At 41.8% G+C, this 21,256-nt stretch overlaps 1 protein-coding gene across 1 annotated transcript; it reads right to left on the bottom strand.

Moving 5' to 3' along the window:
- Positions 1-5,739: 5,739 nt before the first annotated feature.
- rsph3 (radial spoke head 3) lies at positions 5,740-18,606 on the bottom strand. The gene is made up of 8 exons (XM_007893887.2): positions 18,183-18,606; positions 15,098-15,182; positions 12,673-12,814; positions 10,231-10,376; positions 8,784-8,987; positions 8,328-8,490; positions 7,827-7,913; positions 5,740-6,706 (listed from the first exon to the last, which is right to left on the bottom strand). Exons 1-8 carry the CDS (start codon positions 18,293-18,295, stop codon positions 6,630-6,632), a joined length of 1,017 nt encoding a protein of 338 aa, XP_007892078.1. The 5' UTR covers positions 18,296-18,606; the 3' UTR covers positions 5,740-6,629.
- Positions 18,607-21,256: the final 2,650 nt, after the last annotated feature.

Here is a 21,256-nt window from a genome sequence, read left to right as displayed (position 1 = left end):
CTGCGTCTCAAAATATTGTTCTGAGTTTACTCCTTATGGATTTCTTTCTATGTTGAAATATACCATCAATTTCGCTCATGACTCATCAGCTGCAAGCAATGTGACATAATTTGGCAACAATCTGCAATCAGTAAACACACCTTGTCAACGTATTAAAAATAAGGTAACCAGGAGTGTACTGATTTCAAAACCATTACTTTCAGTGCTTTAACCTACGTCAAACCAAAATGAGTAATTGTCACGCCCAGTGGTGACACCTGGCAGCTCCCAGTTAATGACAAGTGGAAGACATCCACTTTGACACTTAATTTGGTGCCCAGGGACTGGATGCTGGGGGAGTCTTCTGTGATTTATATCTGTTTGTAGCTTGGACTATCTTTTAGGTTGGAGCAGGTGCTGTAACACATGGGATGCACAGCAGTTTGTCCAGACACAACACAACTTACAGAAATAGCGAACACACCTTACATCATTATCAACAACAATTTGCATTTATATAGTGCCTTCGTGTGACTTGGAAGCACTTTATTATATCAGTAATGATAATAGTGACTTGCAGTTACATAGCACCTTTCAAGTAAATATAAACATTTCAAAGTGCTTTACAAAGTGTAACTGTTTAGAAATGAAGTGAATATACAGTAGTTATATAGCTAAAAAAGCAGCAAATCTGTGCCAGCAATGTCCCATAAGCAACAGTAAGATGAGCATCTGGTTAACCTGAATTTGGGCATAAACTTGGATTAAGGGGGAATCTAAACCAGGTTTTATGATAGCTCATTTTTTAAACCCACTGTCCAATGCGTAACTGAGATTGATATGATCCCATATTTAATCCCTGGTTGATGCTGAATTATCTGATTTAATTTGGGGATAACTGTAAGGGAACTACAATTGGTCCCTTGAGCTATGGAGAGTTAATTAAAAATAGCCAAAGTTCCTGCTCCTGATCACTATCCAGTGATTCCTGCTGTAAAGAGTATGTGCATAGATATAGATTAGAATCATAAAAATTTACAGCATATAGAAAGAGGTGATTGAGAACATCAAGGTGGCTGGCACATCACAAGCTGTCCTGTAAAGGTCTTCCCACCACACAGAAGGCAGATGCCCGCCAGATAGCTGATGAGGAAACTCTGAGCCTTGGGTCGACAACTGTTAAAAAACGTTAGCTGAAATCAACCTTGATTGACTTACAGAGAGGTAAGCAATTGCTTCTTAAACTCTGCACCTCCAACTGGTGGAACCATCGTTTGATGGGATGTGTGCCTGAGCTGCGGACAGGAAGACAGTGGCAATGCTCTCACACTCTTCAATGTGAACTGAGTTGCCCACCGGGAAGCTTGCAGAAGTTCCTGGTAATTACTATTTGAGTCAGGGTTGAAATACATGCTTGTCGCATATCAAATGACCAACTAGTGAGTATCCTCCTGGGGGGGAGGGGGTGTGGAGGAAAACAGGGTCTCCTTGGAGCTGAGTTAGCTCCAAGGTGACATGCCTGGTAATCAAATATCAGAATCCAGCCAGTCTTGGTAGTCCAGTTCCTGAACAACAACAACAACAATATTCCATTTATTGAGCGCCTTTCACGTCGGGAGGACGTCCCAAGGCGCTGTACAGTTGGGTCAGGACCTGAGCAGGGGGGAAATGGTCAGGGTGAGGGGAGGGAAGGGCGGGAGCGAGGAGGGGGTAGAGAGTCGAGAGGGGAGCTGAAGGCACGGTCAAAGAGAAAGGTCTTGAGACCGGCCTTGAAGGAGGAAAGGGAGGAAGTAAAGCGAAGGCACTGGGGGATAGAGTTCCAGAGCCTCGGGGCTGAGAGGCTGAAGGCCCGGCCACCGATGGTAGGGCGATTGGGCGGGGGATGTGGAGCAGACCGGAGCCAGAGGAACGGAGGGTACGGGCAGGTAGGTAGGGGGATAGTAGGTCGGAGAGGTAGGAGGGAGCGAGGCCGTGAATGGCCTTGTAGGTGAGGATGAGGATCTTGAATTCGATCCTCTGGGGGATGGGGAGCCAGTGGAGGCGAGCGAGGGTGGGAGTGATGTGGTCGCGAAGCCTGGTGTGGGACAGTACACGAGCTGCAGAGTTCTGAATGACCCAAGGCGCTGCACAGTTGGGTCATGACCCGAGCAGGAGGTAAATGGTGAGGGGAGGGAAGAGAGGGAGCGAGAAGGGGGAAGAGAGTCGAGAGGGGAGCTGAAGGCTCGGTCAAAGAGAAGACTTAAGCAGTTTCTCAGTTCTCAGCTCAGGTACAAATAATCTCTTTGTGGGTAGTCTAGAACCATATCTGCCTCCAGGGAAGGTACATCTGCCAGATCAATTGAAGTGCCAAAGAGCTCAGCTTCCATTTTGCATTTTTTTTTAGCTACAAGGCCAGAACAACTGTATTGCAAAACTATATAAGTGAACACAAAACCAGGAACATTCATAGAGGCAAAATGCATCAATAGTAAATGATGAAACATATTGTAGGGGTAAAGATAAAAGCTCCTATAATCCAATGCATACAACTGTACTACCAATATTTACTTGCACTTAGATTCTCAAAACATCTCAAACTACTTCACAATACTGTTAAGTGTTGGGATTTCCTTCAACTAAATGTTGACAAGACAGAAGCCATACTCATTGGCTCCTGTCAACGTTTTCTATCCTGCAGTTCTGACCTGCTTAATCTTATCAGCCTATTCCTCAGATTTACCGAACCAATGTGCAAACTAGGCATCAGGTCCTTGACTAGGACCGCCTTTCTCCACCTCCGCTACATTGCCTGCCTCTGACCATAGCTTACCCCAGACGCAGCCAAAACACTCATCCATGCATTCGTCACCTCCCGCTTGCATGTCCCTCTTTCCTCCACTCCACCATTGGTGGCCATGCTTTCAGGCACTACGCCCTGAAACTCTTCAACATTCTTCGTCTATCCCTGCGCCTTGCCCCTTCCTTCCCCATCTTCAGGTCATGCCTGAAGACCTTCCTATTCGACTTTGCCTACGGTCACTTCCCCCCGGCTCGATGTCATGCTCCCCCACTGTCAAGGCTCTGTGATGCTACCCTACGTGAGGGGCACTGTATAAACGCAAGTTGTTGTTATTGACTGTTACTAAACACAGCAGCCAAATTGCACATAGCAATGTCCCACAAACAGCCATGAGGTGAATGATTAACTTATTTTGGAGGATTGTTGGACACGGAGAAGGCCCCCTCTCTTCGTATAGCATCTTAGGTTCTTTAACATTCACCTGAGCAGAGAAACAGGATCTCATTTTAACACCTCATCCAAAGGACAGCACCTCGGACATTGCAGCACTCCCCTGGCTCTGCAAGAAATGTCATCTTAGATTGTTTGGTTTAAGGTATGACATTGATCATCCAACATATAACAACTGGTGTCACAGTAATTTGAAGACAATGAAAAAAAAAGTTAACTGATAAAAGCAAAAAAAATATATTGCACTGCAAATACAATATCAAATCTGGCTATGAACTCAGATTTTCACTATGATTTGTAAGTAGGTTGGAGGAACCTTTTCAATTGGAGAAAATACATTATTTGAATACTCACATGAACATATCTATGCTATAACATTTTAAACCCTAAATCATCCTGTTCTACTTAGAAGTTCTACTTATTATTAAGTGGAGTCCTGTAGCTCAGTGGTTAGAGCACTCACCTCGCAAGCGAGGGAACTGGGTTCGATTCCCGGCAGAGCGAAACCTTGGGCAAGTTTCCTTACACCACAGGCCTGATAATAATCCCTCAAGAAAATAAAACAATACTAATTTGGTCACTCATCCGCAGCTGTTTGTGGGACACTGCTGTGCGCAATTGGCTGCCGTGTTTCGCCCACAAATATACAATCAATTCACTTTACAGTATATTCTGTGAAGTGCTTTGAGACGTATAGAAGACGTGAATAGGGCTATATCAAATGAAAGGATTATTATTAAGTAGAATCTGTGCATTAATGTTGTGTCATCCAATTCTAATGTAGACTTTTCTACTGCTCCTATCACCTAATTTATCCCTAAATCCATTAATAAAAAGTGTTATTGGAGTTTAATAAACTGTATAATATTTATCCCAGTTGGTTAATGTCTGTCTGGTTTGGCAGAATACTGCAACTCAAGTATGTGAAATATGGAAGTTATGTCAGATAATATAACCACAGAAATGAATACTGTGGCTCTAACAATAGAAAACACTGCCATAAATTGGTTGCATAATGCTTTATGAACAGCATTACTGCACTGAATAGCTTAACTGCTGTACAACATGGAGAGACAATTTTTGTTCAGGTAATGAATAAGAGTGAAATGCAGAGATAAGCCATACTTTAATTAACTCCTGTTTAGTCTATCTTAAAGATGATGCACACGTTCCTTGGAAGAAATTGAGAGAGCAGCTCAAAAACCAAACAGGAAGTATCAAAATATCTTTTACGCTTGTTAAAATAGATATTAAAAATCACACCGAGATCTAAGTACTTAATCTCACACGAAGTATTAATTTTTCAACTACAAGGAAGTTCTTTACTAGGCATGTGTATTTTCTACAAACTGTGCTGTGGTGCATTTGGGCTGCTGCATTTGCCTACAAAATAGTAACTCCATTTCATGGTAAATCCTGTGAAGTGATTTGGAACATCCTCCTGACATGAAAGCGCTATATCAAATGTGAGTATTATTATTATTACTAAACTGAATGTAGTCCACGGTATGAAGAAATTAAAACTCCCTGTCTGAATGCCTCTACCTTGCTCCCTCTTTCTTTATGCAAATCCTACCTGAAAACATCTCTTTGAGTGTGCCTATGGTCAGTTCCCCTTCCCCTTCTTGGCATCTAAACCAACCAACATACTGTGCTTCAAGATATTATCCAACACAAGGGATGCTATATAAATGCAAACCTTGAAATGTAGCAACTCTCAATAATAAAGTTGTTGATACAAGATTACAGCAATAATTCAGAGACAGACCCCATGGGATAGGGCAGTGGTGGGTGACCTGCGCCAGGCTGGAAGTGGCCCGAGGGGACGTCAAGAAGTGCCACCCTCCCCACCAAACATTGACACAGTCTAAGTCAGTCCATGTTTTATTGCTAGTGTTTTCCGTTTTTTCTTGATTTAATATTTCTTGATTTGTGGCATAAATCAAGAAATATTCAATCAAGAAAATTTATTTTGTTGGCCAATGGCCACCACTGGAATAGATACCAAGAGCTTGCTGGTTTAATCCTGTGTTTGTGCTGCGTTTGCTAGTTTCCGCCATGGTTGCATGGGGAAAGCTAACTTGGCTCTGGCCTTCCCAGAGAGTGAGTGCTCCTAGTTCCTCTAAGGCAGGGAGGTAGGGAGACGTCAGGCCTGGCTGTGATGCACTCTCCAATCAAGTGCTGACAGTCATGATCAAAACTCACACAGGTAGGGAGGGCAACCAGCACTTGTGGAACCACACACCAGCAAGAAGAGGCCAGACCAGACGCAGAGAGGCGTTATCCTAGTGTGAAGAAATTAAAAAGTGAACCCACTAAATTGTTTTAAATAAGATTCAAAAAGCACTAAACATGATTATTAGGATTCAAATTCACTGTAAACAAAAATGACTTGTTTTAAAAAAATCTTGGTAGTGGAAATGCACTTAAGATACTTAGGCAAAACCACTTGGGCAAATATTTTAAGTGTGCAAAGCTGGGAACTGTTGGCATGACACTACTTTGTAAGTGACCACACACAAACAGAAAAGTTTAGTCATGATAACTTTTAAATTAATTGAGTATCTGGTAAGTAGTCATTTCTACAATTCCATGCATATGAGCAACATAAATACATATGTAGTTTCCAGCAAGGTCAAACAACATCAAAAGGGCACATGCGTCTGACTAGAAAAAATGTTTTATCGTATTTGGCAAAAATCCAATAAGTTGCTAGACACAAGTTGGGATCCCACCACATAAGGTTTACAGATGTGATCCAACTGTACCAATTTTCAATAAAATCCAAGTGGCTAAAGACAGGAGGCCAGTTCCAGTTCAATTAAAATCCTTTGAAGGTGTTTAAGGTTATGAAAAGCATTAAGATCACTAAATGGCCACTGGTGTAATCTTATAATCTCCCTCATATATGTCAAAGAGGGAAGAGAAATTAAAATACATGATTTTCTCAGCTGGCATACTACCTAATGTAAATAGGTTTCATGAAATTAAACAAAAGTGACATCTAGAGGCAATACACAGCAGAAAGTTTGTAAAACCTCACAACACATGTGGCATATTTTTTTCATACGCTTGTACTTTTATAAAGCATTTCAAAACAAATATTTTGCTTCCTATGACATTTTAGCATGCAGTACTTTGAAAAAGAGAAAAAAATCCTGATACCGGTCTTTTTATAATTTCACTAAAGTAATCTCCAAAGCAAGAAACCTGATGTTGATATCTGAAAATTAAAATTCTTGCCAGGTTGCATAGAATAAACACAAGTAGGTGAACAAAATACTAACTTATACAATAGATTTACATGTCACATTACCATTTTCTTCACAAGTTCGATAGTTTATTTAAAACAAAAACTGGTTAAGGAGCATCATGTTGTTGATTTCTGGGATTTATTCTTTACCCAAAGTACACTTCTTCCTCAGGCTTGAACTGGTTGATCAACTTGCACCGGCTTGAAATTCACTTTTCTAGTCTTCATTATTTCACGAATTACCACTGCAAATGAAGGTTGGGGGAAGGGAGAACAACACAAATAAAGATACTTGTTTTTTTTAAAGAAATGATACAGAAAACACATTTATAGGGATACAACTGAAATCATCAAATCAGAATTATACAGCACAGAAGGAGGCCATTCGGTCCATCGTGTCTGTGCCGGCTCTTTGAAAAGAGCTATCCAAATCAATCCCACTCCCTCGCTCTCTCCCCATAGTCCTGCGAACTTGCTTTAAGAGCAAATGATGGCACCTGCTTCCTTTTTTCAATGAAATTGATTTAATATAGAATATATAGCATAAAAACAGACCATTCAGCCCAATTGGTCTATGCCAGCATTTATGCTCCACATGAGCCTCCTCCCCTTCCTCAACTAAGCCTAACAGCATAACCTTCTATTCCTTTTTCCTTCATGTACCTATCTAGCTTCCCCTTAAATGCATCTATGCTATTCGCCTCAATTACTCTTTGTGGTAGCAAGTTCCACATTCCCATAACTCTCTTGGTAAAGCAGTTTCTTTTGACTTCTCTGTTTGATGTATTGGTGACAATTTTTATATTTATGGCCCCTGGTTTTGGTCTCCCCCACAAATGGAAACATATTCTCCATGTCTACCATATCAAAACCTTTCATAATTTTAAAGACATCACCCCTCACCCTTCTCTTTTCAAGAGAAAAGAGTCCAAGCTTGTTCAACCTTTCCTGATAGGTATAACCTTGCAGTTCCGGTATCATCCTTGTAAAACGTATATACAAGAATATAAAAATATAGTATATATATTCTTAAATTAAGTTTGGTTACTGTAAAACGAAGCAAATATTTCAATATAATGAAAAAGTTAATTAGATCAATTAAATTTCCTTTAAATTTATTTTAGGTATACATGTTTAATGTAATTTTTTGTCAAATATGTTAGCTATATTGGTTGAATCCATGTCAGCTTGCTTTTATATAGTGCAACCTTATAATCTGTGCCCAGTATCCCAGAGGGAGCATTCTAATGAACCGTGAAAAAATGGCCAACTTCTACGTCGTTTGGTTGCTGCTAATGTAATGTAATCGGGGTTGACAGAACAAATCACAACATTTTTGAGTGAGTGAATCAGTCAGTTACTTACTGTCCAATATCGTTCTTCCCAGAATTTCTTGACCCATGCTATGCTGCACCTGTTTCATCAGCCAAGGAAGGAATTCTTTCTCTACGTCTGATGGGAGAAAAAATTTTTTTTTACTCCTGTATGTCTTATTTTGCTTTGATGTAGTATGTGTTTGACTATTTCACAGAATGGGATAGGTTTTAAAAGCCAGAAATATTTGATGATCTTTGTGAAAAGGATAGCACGGCAAATGAATGTTAAGTGAAAATGTTTCAACAAGGAGTAAAATGCATTCTAATAGGCATTTAATAAATCTCCATTTTAAAAAAATCATCACCTTGAGTATATGCTCGAGCAAAGCAAACAAATGCCTAATTCTGTGAATTGGCCAAATCATATTGATATAATAGGCCAAGGTATGCTGAGTATTTAGCAAGGAAAGGCGAGACCATGAATTAATGGATATCAGATTGCTCTCTTTTAGTAGTCTTCCTTATTACTCAAAATTAATTTAATGCAAACCTCGTTCCACATGATCATAGAAGAAGCCATTATCCCGAAGTGTAGTGAAGACTGCAGGAACCAGATCAGCTAAATACTGTTGAGCAAATGCACGGGCTGCAATCTTTTCTGCACTCTCCTTCTCCTTCATTAGCACGGCTTGCTGTTGTTCAATGCGACGTTTCTGAAAAATATCACACAAGTATTACCTGTTGAAATCAGAATTAAACAGTGTTGATATCACAACAAGAGAAATGTTAGTTGTGCGCTGACACAAATTTGAACACAGAAATAACTGGGAAGCTAGTTAGTTCTTTTTCTCTGGCATCTCTACATGTGCCTGTCTTTGGGAAGGATTGGAAAAACATTAAAAATCTTAAATCTTAAAAACTTCACTGTTGTTCACTCAGCCTTTTTATTCCGGTGTAAAAGTATGCATTATTGTGGAAAAATATCTCATGCCTGAATAAAGTTTACCTTTTCTTCTCTATGCCGTCTCTCCTTCTCCTCCATACGTTGTACCTCTGCAAGCTCTGCATTTCGAAGCTCCTCAAAGTCACGCTGCAGAGCACGTAAGTTAGTCAGCTCTTCTTCTTCCATTACTTCCAGCAGAGCTTGTTCAATAGTCTTTCCCACGAGTACCTCTAACATTGGACTCACTTCAACGTCAAAGTCAAAAAGCTAAAAGGCAGGAACAAAGGGGACTGAATCACTGAGGTAACATTTCAATAACCAATGCACAATGCTTTTGATTCATAGAAGCGTTAATATTTTTTGCCTAACCATAACCTTTTTTATTGGCATATTGGACATAGTTATTTTAATTCCTGGCTGTTTGTGTCATAATAATCCTTACATTTGATATAGCGCTTTTCACGTCGGGAGGACGTCCCAAGGCGCTTCACAGAACACACTGTAAAGTGAATTGACTGTATATTTGTGGGCGAACGCGGCAGCCAATTGCGCACAGCAATGTCCCACAAACAGTCGTAGATTGAAAATGACCAATTTATTATTGTTTTGGGTTTTTGAAGGGATTATTATTAAGCTCTGTGTGGAGTAAGGAAACTTGCCCAAGGTTTCGCCCTCTGCCTGGAATTGAACTCAGGTCTCTCACTTGCAAAGCGAGTGCTCTAACCACTGAGCTAAAGGACTCCACATAGTGCTGCATGTAAATGGACTTCCACGTTCTTCTACAAAAGACACAGTCAGTATATTTTACAATAAATCCTGTGAAACTCTTTGAGATATCCTTTCAATATGCTATATCCAATACGAGGATTATTATTATAGTATATCTTGCCAGGTTTAACTGCATTAGAAGAGATTTAATTTTTGAGTTTCACATTTCAATGAAGGTAAAGGAAAAGCAGTAATTTTGCATCAATATGGAGAGACACACACCTTATGACATCTAATTAGTTACCACTGTTGATTCACAGCAGGCTGGAGATTCTGCCAGACTAGAGTATGTGGACTTATTAGATGAGGTATGCAAATGAAAAGTACTTTTTTTATGGTCTATGGTCATCTCCCCTGCTTGATGACCCCCCCCCCCCTGTCATTGTTACAAGAACTGCTAGATGAAAAAAGACCAAGGTCCATCTAGTTCACCTTCCACTTTCCTGGCGGTCGCATGCACATATGTACCAAACTACCTATGTACTATATCCCATAATGTTATTTCCTAAAAGAAAACTATCTAATCTGTGTTTGAAAGAATCAACACTTCTTGCTTCAACCTTGGAAGCCTGTTCCACAGGCTCATTACAAGGTTCCACAGGTTCACTATAAGTATCTGTTATCTCTAGTACCTGACCTGATGAAATTGTTTCATACATTCAGAATATACTTTGCAAGGATCAGCTTGTTACTTTGCCTCTATTCATGTTGATCAAGATTACCTTGCATATATAAAACATACCTCTCCCTCTTGAATTTGAGTAGCTATATCCTTTCCTGACTTTGCAGGAATAAAGAGCGGTGTTGATGGTTTATCCAGGAATGCATCTGTTTGAGTATGCATATCAACTTCTTCTATTCGATCGCTGAGCTCCTCTAGATATAACTCTGACAAATAGAAAAGGAGATAAATAATAGAATCATTGTGAAACTAAAATGATGCAGTGAGGATCTAGCAAAAGCCTTGTTCTGGGTTGCAGCATTCTAAAGTATAACAGTTTGGAATATTTTTACAAGGTCTTTGATAAAGCAAACTTGGCATTATATGTGTGTCAAAAGATCCAGATCATTCAGAACTCTTTGTCTCACATACTGACCCGGACTAAACTCCGTACCCACATCTCACCAGTTCTGGCCAGGCTCCACTCCATCCGCTCACCGAACGGATCAACTTCAAGATCCTCACACTCGTGTTCAAATCCCTTCACTCTATAGCACCTCCCTACCTCTCTGACCTCCTCACGTCCCAATCTACCACCTGGTGCCTACGCTCGACTGGCACCGACCTCCTGCTCGTCCCTCGTAACCTCCGCCTCACCATCGGAGGTCGTGCTTTCAGCCACTACGCCCTGAAACTCTGGAACACTCTCCCTCAATCCCTCCGCCTTGCTCCCTCTCTCCCCTTTTTCAAGTACCGCCTAAAAACCTTCCTCTTCGACCGTGCTTACAGCCACCACCCCCCTACCCGCCCGACTCAGAGTCAGGCTCTGTCACTGTTAATCGCTCTGAGATGCTACCCAGCATGGAGGGCGCTACGTATGTGCAAGTTGTTGTTGTTGTGTCAGGCTAGCACAGTTGGTAGCAATCCTGTCTCTGAGTCAATAGGTTGCATGTTTGAGCTTCATATCGAAACTTGGATCTCATAAAATCTAAGGTGACACTCCAATGAAGTGCTGGGGGTGTACTACATTGTCGAAGGTGCCTTCCTTTGTATGAGATGTTAAACTGAAGCCTATCTGTCTGTTCAGGTGGATGTTAAAGATCCCATGGCACTATTCAAAAAAAGAAGGGTGTTTCTCCCGGTGTCTTGATCAACAATACCCAAATAAAATTGGTCACTCAATCCATGGCTATTTGTGGGCATTGCTGTGTGCAAAACTGGCTGGCGCATTTCACCCCCAAAAGAAAACACAGTCAATTCACTTTATAGTATATCCTGAGAAGTGCTTTGGGATATCCTCTTATCGTGAAAGGTAATATACCAAGATAATTAAAATAATCCTTGCATTTGATATAGCACTTTTCACGTCTTCTAGACGTCTCAAAGCACTTCACAGAATATACTGTAAAGTGAATTGATTGTATATTTGTGGGCGAAACACGGCAGCCAATTGCGCACAGCAGTGTCCCACAAACAGTCGTGGATTGAAGTGACTAAATGATTATTATTTTTTTTCTTGAGGGATTATTATTAGGCGCGTGGAGTAAGTAAACTTGCCCAAGGTTTCGCCCTGCCTGGAATCGAACCCAGGTCTCTCGCTTGCAAGGCGAGTGCTCTAACCACTGAGCTACAGGACTCCATAGATGTTAGATTTACTCATTTTGACAAACCTAAGTAGAATTAAATACGTTTTAGATAGTCTTGTGGCATAGATTAATTAGCATATTTCAAAAGCATTTCAGGGCATTCATTATTCAAAATATTAAAGTACTCAACTATATCTCTTTAATATCAACATTTTTGGTTTGCAAAAATCTTGCATTCTCATCACAAAGCAAACAATTATTATAAGTGATGTATAGCCAAAAGGCAAAAAAACTAAGGGAATAAAGTAAATACAGTCAGATACCGAACAGGGAATGTCTATTTTTAATTGAAAAATATTCATACACAATACTGCAGAAAAGTTAAATACAGAGCAGGTAGATTTAAAAATTACTGGCCAAATATCAGATGGGAGGTCCTCCCGATGTGAAAGGTGCTATACAAATGTAATTTTGTATTGTATTTTACTGTGCTGTGTTTTAAATGCGTAACTTTTAAAATGTTACAATTAAAAATCAAATTATATTTTGATCATTTTCTTTTCATATTTTCTCAACTCTTACTTACAGACATATTATTTGTTTTCCATCTAATATTGGTAGTTAGTACACATGATTCTAAGAATTCAATACACTTAAGGACCTGGATTGCATTAATTAAAGACTCAACACTGAACATGCTTTATTCTGATGTGTGATGACAGGAAGTGGTGAATCACAAATAGATATGTTTTCATTGTCTCCTCATTCTTTGGCAGCAAGGGTCAGATTAGAAACATGATATTTAGCTAATATTGCAGGATTCCTATACATCTACACTCAATAACATAGCACAATGCTAGTTTCCCACCAGCTTCTGCATTTAATGTTTCAATCTTGTACTTTGGTAGTTTTCAATCTTGCTCTCTTCCTGCCTTACCTGTTTGTATCTCTGAGTGTTGCCTCCCAATCACTGGTTCTGGTGTAGCTGGTCGAAGTTGTGCTTTGGCTCGTCTTCTGGCAATTGCCCTCCTCTGAGACTCTTGCTGCCTTTGGATCTCAATGGGATCAGGATTTGCTGACTATAGGTTGATGAGATGTAAAAAGAAGATTGTTACATGTTGTTTCTCAATTATTCACACTTACCATTTTTTATTTTGTGACTAATTTTGCCCATCCTTCGCTTCTGAATCTCCTGACTCTTTGCTAGGGTATAGATCCACAGACACTGGCTATTCTCTAGTACCTTACCCATGTGATTGGGAATTCTTCATGTACTGATTGATTGAGTGTAAACAGTAATTGTTGGCAACCAATAATATGTGGTATCTTACAGCCCAAATCCTGATCTGTCCTAACTCAACATCCACATACACACTTACTTTCTGGTCAGAGACATTGGTTAGTACTCAGGAATGGAAGGGAGCCTTAGTTGATAACAACAACAAATTGTATTTATACAGAGCCTTACGAATCAAGAGGTCGTCCTAATTCACTGGGCAGTCAAGTTTTTTTTAATCTTAGCTGGGGGTTGGATTTGTGAGGGTTGGGGACAAGGAGAAAGATAACTGAAGAGAAGTAGTAATAGAGGAAGGTCTCAAGATGGGCCTTGAAGGAGGTGAGGGAGAGGGTGAGGTGGAGGGACTCCGGGATGGAGTTCCAAAAAATGGTGGCAAGTTGAAGGCCCCATCGTCAACGGTGGGTCAGTGAGGAAGGGGACTGTGAAAGGTGCTGCATAAATGCAATTTATAGCTGTTGTCGAAGCAAACTAGTGCCTGTAGAGCAGAGGGAGTGGGCTGGTTGGTAAGGTTTAGAGGATCACAATCTAGAGGTAGGGTGAGGCAAGACGGTAGACAGATTTGAAAGTGAGGACAATGATCTTGAATGCAATCCGCTGGGGGTTGGGGAGCCAATGGAGCTGTCGAACATGGGGTGACTGGCTCGTGGAACCCAGTGCGGGGCCTATGGTCATATAACCAATAACCATAGGGAACACCATGATTTATTCTGGTTTAACCAGTGTTGAATATCAAGCTCTCCTTCTTCAATATGAGTTTGAACAAAATCTAGATACTGTAGTTTAATCTTTACTTTGTTTTGTAACAATTTCTAGAAACCTTTCTAAAACAATGGGGTAAGAAGCTGCAGAGTGAAACGTTTAGCAAACTCATGTGAAAAAAAACAAAATCAGATAAAATCGGTACACAAACAAAATATTTACTACTAAAATAGAAGACAATGTGTTTCAATGGAAAGACATTAGCCAGTCTGCACTAAGTACTCAAATGTGCTGTATAAATTTATATTTTCTGCAGCACCACCAAAAGATAGAAAGTGGTACTACAGCATAGTAAACAAGCAATCTGCTTATCTGGAATATTCAAAACCAGAGGTATTTTGAAATTGCATTTTTTCCAAAATCAAAGCAATAAACAATATCTGTGAACTTAAAATTGTTGGGGTAGAAGTTACAGAGCAGTCTCATTATAGCGCAGTCAACTAGGTCCAGTATCTCAGTACCCTAATTTAAAGCAGCGTGATGAAATGATTGAGTTTGGGGTTGTCAGTTTGCCATTGATAATAATAATAATCCTTGCATTTGATGTAGTGCCTTATCACGTCTTCGAGATGTCTCAAAGCGCTTCACAGAATATACTGTAAAGCGAATTGTCTGTATATTTTGTACACAAGCTTTATACATAGGAAGTGCTTTTGACACCAATTCTCATGTGCTGATTATGCACATTCTGAACAAGAATGGAAGGAAACCTTTGCACAGTTCCCCACAAGGCAACTGTCACCCTTGATAAGCAACCCTAACGATGTTAAACAACATTGGATTTGCTCTTATGGTTTCATCATCACAATTAAATTATTTTGTATGATTAAGACAGCCATTTATTGCAGTATAACAGATTTTCAACATAGCAGTTAATAACAATCGATGACATGAATAAAATGACAGTGTGATAAGTTATACATGAACATTTGTATAGTTGAATTGCATCAATATGAGTTATAATGCCTATTTCTGAGCTACACTTTCTCCTCTGTATGTTAAAACCTGTACCTGGAAATGTCCATACTACAGGTCAGAAGCATTTCTTCAGGGGGTTCGGAAGACATGGCAAAAGGGCAGAGCATTGGTAATAAAGGATCTGCCAAGATCTAATAAACTAATGGAACAGGCTGAATGGGCTGAATGGCCTCCTCCTGATACACTATTTCTATGCACAAACAAAATTCATAATCTTACGCGGCAACATTTGTCAATGTAGTAAAATCAGTTCTCATTATCACTTAAACTTGACTGCAATGACTCCAGTGGCTCAATTAAAGTGGAGTCATGCTCTGTACATACTCACCAGCGGAAGCATATGCTGACCATACGTAGTTCCTCGTACAACCCTTTTATCATACATTATATTTCCAAAACATGGTGGTTCACAACTGAAATACGAAGAAATGAGTGATGAACACACAATAATAATATTTAAGTTTCACTTTCAATTTATTTGTGTTACAGTTTATCAGTCTGAATCCACTTACTTGTCCTGAATAGTTAAGAGCATCTGCTTGTTTATTAAAAAGAAAGATTTTTTTCTCCACCATTGTTTCAGCTAATATTTCTTAAAATGTTTTTTCTAACCAGTGCAATCTGGACTGCTGTTATGATTTTACGCTGGGACGTTGTGTCTCAGACATACAATAAGCCTCTGTGTTACTAGAGGTACATGTAATACAGGGCTAAATGGTACCATGTCTCTGTGAGGCAATATAATAATATGAATCAGCAGATTGTGATTTAAAATAAATAATAGTAATAATAATCCTTGCATTTGATATAGAGGCTTATCACCTCGTCAAAATGGCTCTCGAAGATGACCAAAGTCAAAGACCAAACTCTATCTTTCTGCCTCCACCCTAAACTCCAGGACCACTGCTGTCCTGACAGACTGCCTGTCGGACATCAAGTCCTGGATGAGGGTAAACTTTCTGCAGTTGAACGTGAACAAGACTGAGGCCCTCCTGATTGGCTCGCGCCAGCGCCTCAGCACCTCAGACTCTGGCAGCATCAACCTCCATGGTTGCACACTTCAACTCACCAAGCCAGTCAGGAACCTCGGTGTCTTGTTCGACCCTCATCTGTCTTTTCTTCCCCAATTCCAAGCCATGTCCCGCTCTGCCTTCCCTCACCTCCGTAACATTGCCCGACTCCGCCACTACCTCACCCCTCAGGCCTCTGAAACTCTTGTTCATGCCTTCATCACCTCCAGGCTCGACTATGCAAACGTCCTGCTTGTCGGCCTTCCCAACTCCTCCCTCCACACGCTGCAGATAATCCCAAACTCTGCAGCCCATGTCCTCTCCTGCACCAAACTCCGTGACTCCATCTCTCCCACTCTCGCCCGACCCCATTGGCTCCCTATCCCTCAGAGGATCCAGTTCAAGATCCTGGTAATCACCTACAAAGCCGTCAATGGCCTCACCCCACCCTACCTCTGCGGCCTCCTAAACCCCTACCAACCCACCTGCTCCCTCCGCTCGGCCGGCTCTGCTCCACGTCCCCCAACCCACCCGCCCCACCATTGGCGGGAGAGCCTTCAGCCACTCTGCACCCAACCTCTGGAACTCCATCCCCCAATCGCTCCGCCTCGTCCCCTCCTTAGCCTCCTTCAAGTCCCGCCTCAAAACCCTTCTCTTCGACCATGCCATTGGTCACCCCCCTCCTTTCTCCCACCTGACCCCAGCTCAGGTCTGAAATGCTGTTCCCTGTCCAGTGCCTTGGGACGTCCTCCCGACGTGAAAGGCGCTATACAAATCTTATCTTGTTGTTGTTGTCAGAGGAAAGTCGTAAGACGGACATTGAAGGAGTTCCTGTGAGTGCAGGCAGCAAGGCTGAAGGCCCAACTGCCCATGGTGGGGTGGGCAAGAAGGGGATTGTGAAGCAGGCCAGTGCCTGTCAAGCAGAGGGAGTGGGTATGTTGCTAAGGTTTTAGAAGTCCATAGAGGTAGAACATAGAGGGATTTAAAAGTGAGGACGAGGATCTTGAACTTGATCCTCTGGGGGATGGGAAGCCAGGCGGGAGTGGGCATGAGCTGCAGAAATCTGAATGGCTGCAGCTTGTGAAGGGAAAAGTTGGGAAATCCAGCAAGCAGAGTTGGCGTAGTCAAGCCTGGACATGAGAAATGCATGGATAAGGGTCTCAGTGGCCCAAAGTGAGAAGTAGTGGCAGAGGCAGGGAAATGTTGCAGAGATGGGGGAAAGCTGAACAGGTCAAGACATGGATGTGGGGTTTTAAAGGACAGTTGAAATGAGGAGGTGCTGACATGAGCCGAGCAAGAGGGCCTCTGTCATGTCAACATTCAACTGGAGAAAGTTAGCTCTCATCCAGGACTCGATGTCCGACATTCAATCATTCAGAACAGCAGTGGTCCTAGAATCAAAGGTGGAAACAGGAAGATAAGAGTTGGGGGTTATCGACATATGTGTAAACTTTACCCTATGCCTGCAGATGACATCGCTGAGTAGTAGCATGTAGATATTAAAGAGAAGACCAAGGAAAGAGGCCTGAGGAATGCCACACATGATGGTGTGGGCGGGAGGAGAAGCCGTTGGCAGATATGAAGTGGAGATAGATAAGAATGATATTAGTCAAGGACAGAACTGTGAAGATAGAGCTGAGAGGAAAGCCGGTGGAGAAAAATAGAATGGTTGACAGTGTTGAAAAGCGACAGAGAGATCAAGAAGGCAGACAGAGCCGAGGTGACAAATGGAGAGAATGTAATTTGTGACTTTGACCAGGGACAGTCATGGTGCTATGGGCAGCGCAGAAGCTGGTTTGAAGGGGTTCATATAGGATTGAGGATAAAGCCCTGAAGAACATCATACGTGACTGTGCGGGAGCAGATCCCATGGCACTATTCTCAAGGAAAATGGTGTCTCCCTGTGTGGTGGCCAACAATTACCCGGATAACATTGGCCATTATATCCTGTGAAGTACTTTGAGACATGCTGCTGATGTGAAAGGCACTATATCAAATATAAAGAATATTATTATTACTACTCTCTAACACCTCCCTATCTCTCTGATCATCTTCTATCTCACCCTTCTGTTTGCCCCCTCTGCTCTGCCAACTCGGGTCTGCTGCACATCCTCCACCCTTTCTGCGCTACATAGTTGTGTCTTCAGCAACTACATCCATAACATCAGGAACTCCCTCCCTCTACCCCTTAACTTGTTCCTTCTATCGGTTTATAAATCCTGCCATTGTTTTTGGTCTTTTCCTCACCCAACACTGTCTGCTCTGAAGGAAGCTTCTTCCCCACACCTCATGCCCCTCTCTCCCAGTTCCATCAAAGTTTTCCCTGTGAAGTTCTCACCTATACCTCACGCTCCCATGCACCTCTACGCCCAGGATCCCCCGCCTCTCTCCACAGACACTCACTGAGGTGGTGGCACACCAGCCCTGTATTTCCTCTTTTGGTTGAGAGCTCTTGGGCGGCTCAAGAAGGTGTAGGCATCACAGTTGTCATCGCTTGGTGGCAAAACAGTCGTCATGCTCCGGCCTCTCTTGGAGAGATTGTGTAGCTGTCTATCTGTATTTGCGTCTTTATCTTTGTCCGTCTCTGTGACTTTGTGTCTCTATCTGTGCCTTTGCATATGAATATCTCTATCAGTACAGCAGCTTCTCCCTATGTGTCTGAGAGTCCCAATCTGGGTATCAGTGTCTGTCTGTGTCTTTCTGTGTGTGCATCTATGTCTTTTTGTAGGAGTGTGTCAGTGTGTGTGTCTGTCTCTCTTTCTGTGACTGGGTGTAGCTCTATCTCACTCAGCAACTCCCTCACTCTCTCTGTGACTTACTCTCTTTCTGTCTCTAACACACTCTTTCTCCGCGACTCTAACACTCTCTCTCTCTGTGACTCTCCCTGTGTCTCTAACACACTGTCTCTATCACTCTTTCTGCCTCTAACACACACACTCTCTCTATCACTCTTGGTCTCTAACACACTCTCTCTCTGTCTATCACTCTTTCTGTCTCTAACACTCTCTCTATATCACTCTTTCTGTCTCTAACACTCTCTCTCTATCTGTCTATCACTCTTTGTCTCTAACACTCTCTCTATCACTCTTTCTGTCTCTAACACACTCCCTCTGTCTATCACTCTTTCTGTCTCTAACACACTCTCTCTATCACTCTTTCTGTCTCTAACACTCTCTCTCTATCACTCTTTCTGTCTCTAAGACACCTCTCTATCACTCTTTCTGTCTCTAACACTCTCTATCACTCTTTCTGTCTCTAACACACTCTCTGTCTGTCTATCGCTCTTTCTGTCTCTATCACTCTTTCTGTCTCTAACACTCTCTCTCTATCACTCTTTCTGTCTCTAACACTCTGTCTATCACTCTTTCTGTCTCTAACACTGTCTATCACTCTTTCTGTCTCTAACACACACTCTCTGTCTATCACTCTTTCTGTCTCTAACACTCTGTCTATCACTCTTTCTGTCTCTAACACTCTCTCTCTCTGCCTATCACTCTTTCTGTTTCTAACACACTCTCTATCACTCTTTCTGTCTCTAACACACTCTCTCTGTCTGTCTATCACTCTTTCTGTCTCTAACACTCTGTCTATCACTCTTTCTGTCTCTAACACACTCTCTCTCTCCGTCTATCACTCTTTCTGTCTCTAACACACTCTCTCTGTCTGTCTATCACTCTTTCTGTCTCTAACACTCTCTCTATCACTCTTTCTGTCTCTAACACACACTCTCTCTATCACTCTTTCTGTCTCTAACACACTCTCTCTCCGTCTATCACTCTTTCTGTCTCTAACACACTCTCTCTGTCTGTCTATCACTCTTTCTGTCTCTAACACTCTCTCTATCACTCTTTCTGTCTCTAACACACACTCTCTCTATCACTCTTTCTGTCTCTAACACACTCTCTCTCTGTCTATCACTCTTTCTGTCTCTAACACACTATATCACTCTTTCTGTCTCTAACACACTCTCTCTCTGTCTATCACTCTTTCTGTTTCTAACAATCTGTCTATCACTCTTTCTGTCTCTAACACACTCTATCACTCTTTCTGTCTCTAACACACTCTCTCTCTGTCTATCACTCTTTCTGTTTCTAACACACTCTCTCTCTGTCTATCACTCTTTCTGTCTCTAACACACTCTATCACTCTTTCTGTCTCTAACACACACTCTCTCTGTGTCTATCACTCTTTCTGTCTCTAACACACTCTCTCTGTCTGTCTATCACTCTTTCTGTCTCTAACACTCTGTCTATCACTCTTTCTGTCTCTAACACTCTGTCTATCACTCTTTCTGTCTCTAACACTCTCTCTATCACTCTTTCTGTCTCTAACACACACTCTCTCTCTGTCTATCACTCTTTCTGTCTCTAACACACTCTATCACTCTTTCTGTCTCTAACACACTCTCTCTGTCTGTCTATCACTCTTTCTGTCTCTAACACACACTCTCTCTCTATCACTCTTTCTGTCTCTAACACACTCTCTCTCTGTCTATCACTCTTTCTGTCTCTAACACACTATATCACTCTTTCTGTCTCTAACACACTCTCTCTCTGTCTATCACTCTTTCTGTTTCTAACACACTCTCTATCACTCTTTCTGTCTCTAACACACTCTCTCTGTCTGTCTATCACTCTTTCTGTCTCTAACACACACTCTCTCTCTGTCTATCACTCTTTCTGTCTCTAACACACTCTATCACTCTTTCTGTCTCTAAAACACTCTCTCTGTGTCTATCACTCTTTCTGTCTCTAACACTCTCTCTATCACTCTTTCTGTCTCTAACACACACTCTCTCTCTGTCACTCTTTCTGTCTCTAACACTCTCTCTATCACTCTTTCTGTCTCTAACACTCTCTCTCTATCACTCTTTCTGTCTCTAACACACTCTCTCTATCACTCTTTCTGTCTCTAACACTCTCTCTTTATCACTCTTTCTGTCTCTAACACACACACTCTCTCTCTGTCTATCACTTTTTATGTCTCCAACACACTGCCCCTCTCGCTCTGTAACTCTCTGAGCCTCGCGCCCCTTGACAACCGTTACCAAGTAAACCAACGCCTCACGGCCGGCTGCTTCCGCACCCACAAAATAGTCCCCACGTCCCGGACGTCATGACGTTCAGCTCCTCGCTCTCACACGGCTGGAAACGCCGGGTTGTTGCCGGGGTGATGGTGATGGGGGCGGGGCTTACTGGACAGTGCTCTCCGATCGCTCCATGTATTCATTCGAGGTGGCCAGAGCCCCTGGCAACCGGACTCTTTGTTGTGAGACGGTCCTGGATGTCCCCGTCTCTCTCCTTACTCCCTCTTATATATTGTGGTTATAACACCAACATAGATTAAACTAATATTGATTCATATTCACCAATATGAAATATCTTTACAAAAATACAGGCGAAGTCCTGGCTCCGGATTGCCAGCCACAGGAAGTGTGTGGACCTCAGTTGAGGGCAGACAGTGCTTGTGATGCCCTC

The sequence above is a fragment of the Callorhinchus milii genome, unplaced genomic scaffold (assembly GCF_018977255.1).
Source record: "Callorhinchus milii isolate IMCB2004 unplaced genomic scaffold, IMCB_Cmil_1.0 Scaffold3, whole genome shotgun sequence".
Taxonomy (NCBI): Eukaryota; Metazoa; Chordata; class Chondrichthyes; order Chimaeriformes; family Callorhinchidae; genus Callorhinchus; species Callorhinchus milii.
The sequence above is the reverse complement of the archived record's forward strand: the minus strand, read 5'-3'. Positions and strand labels throughout refer to the sequence as shown.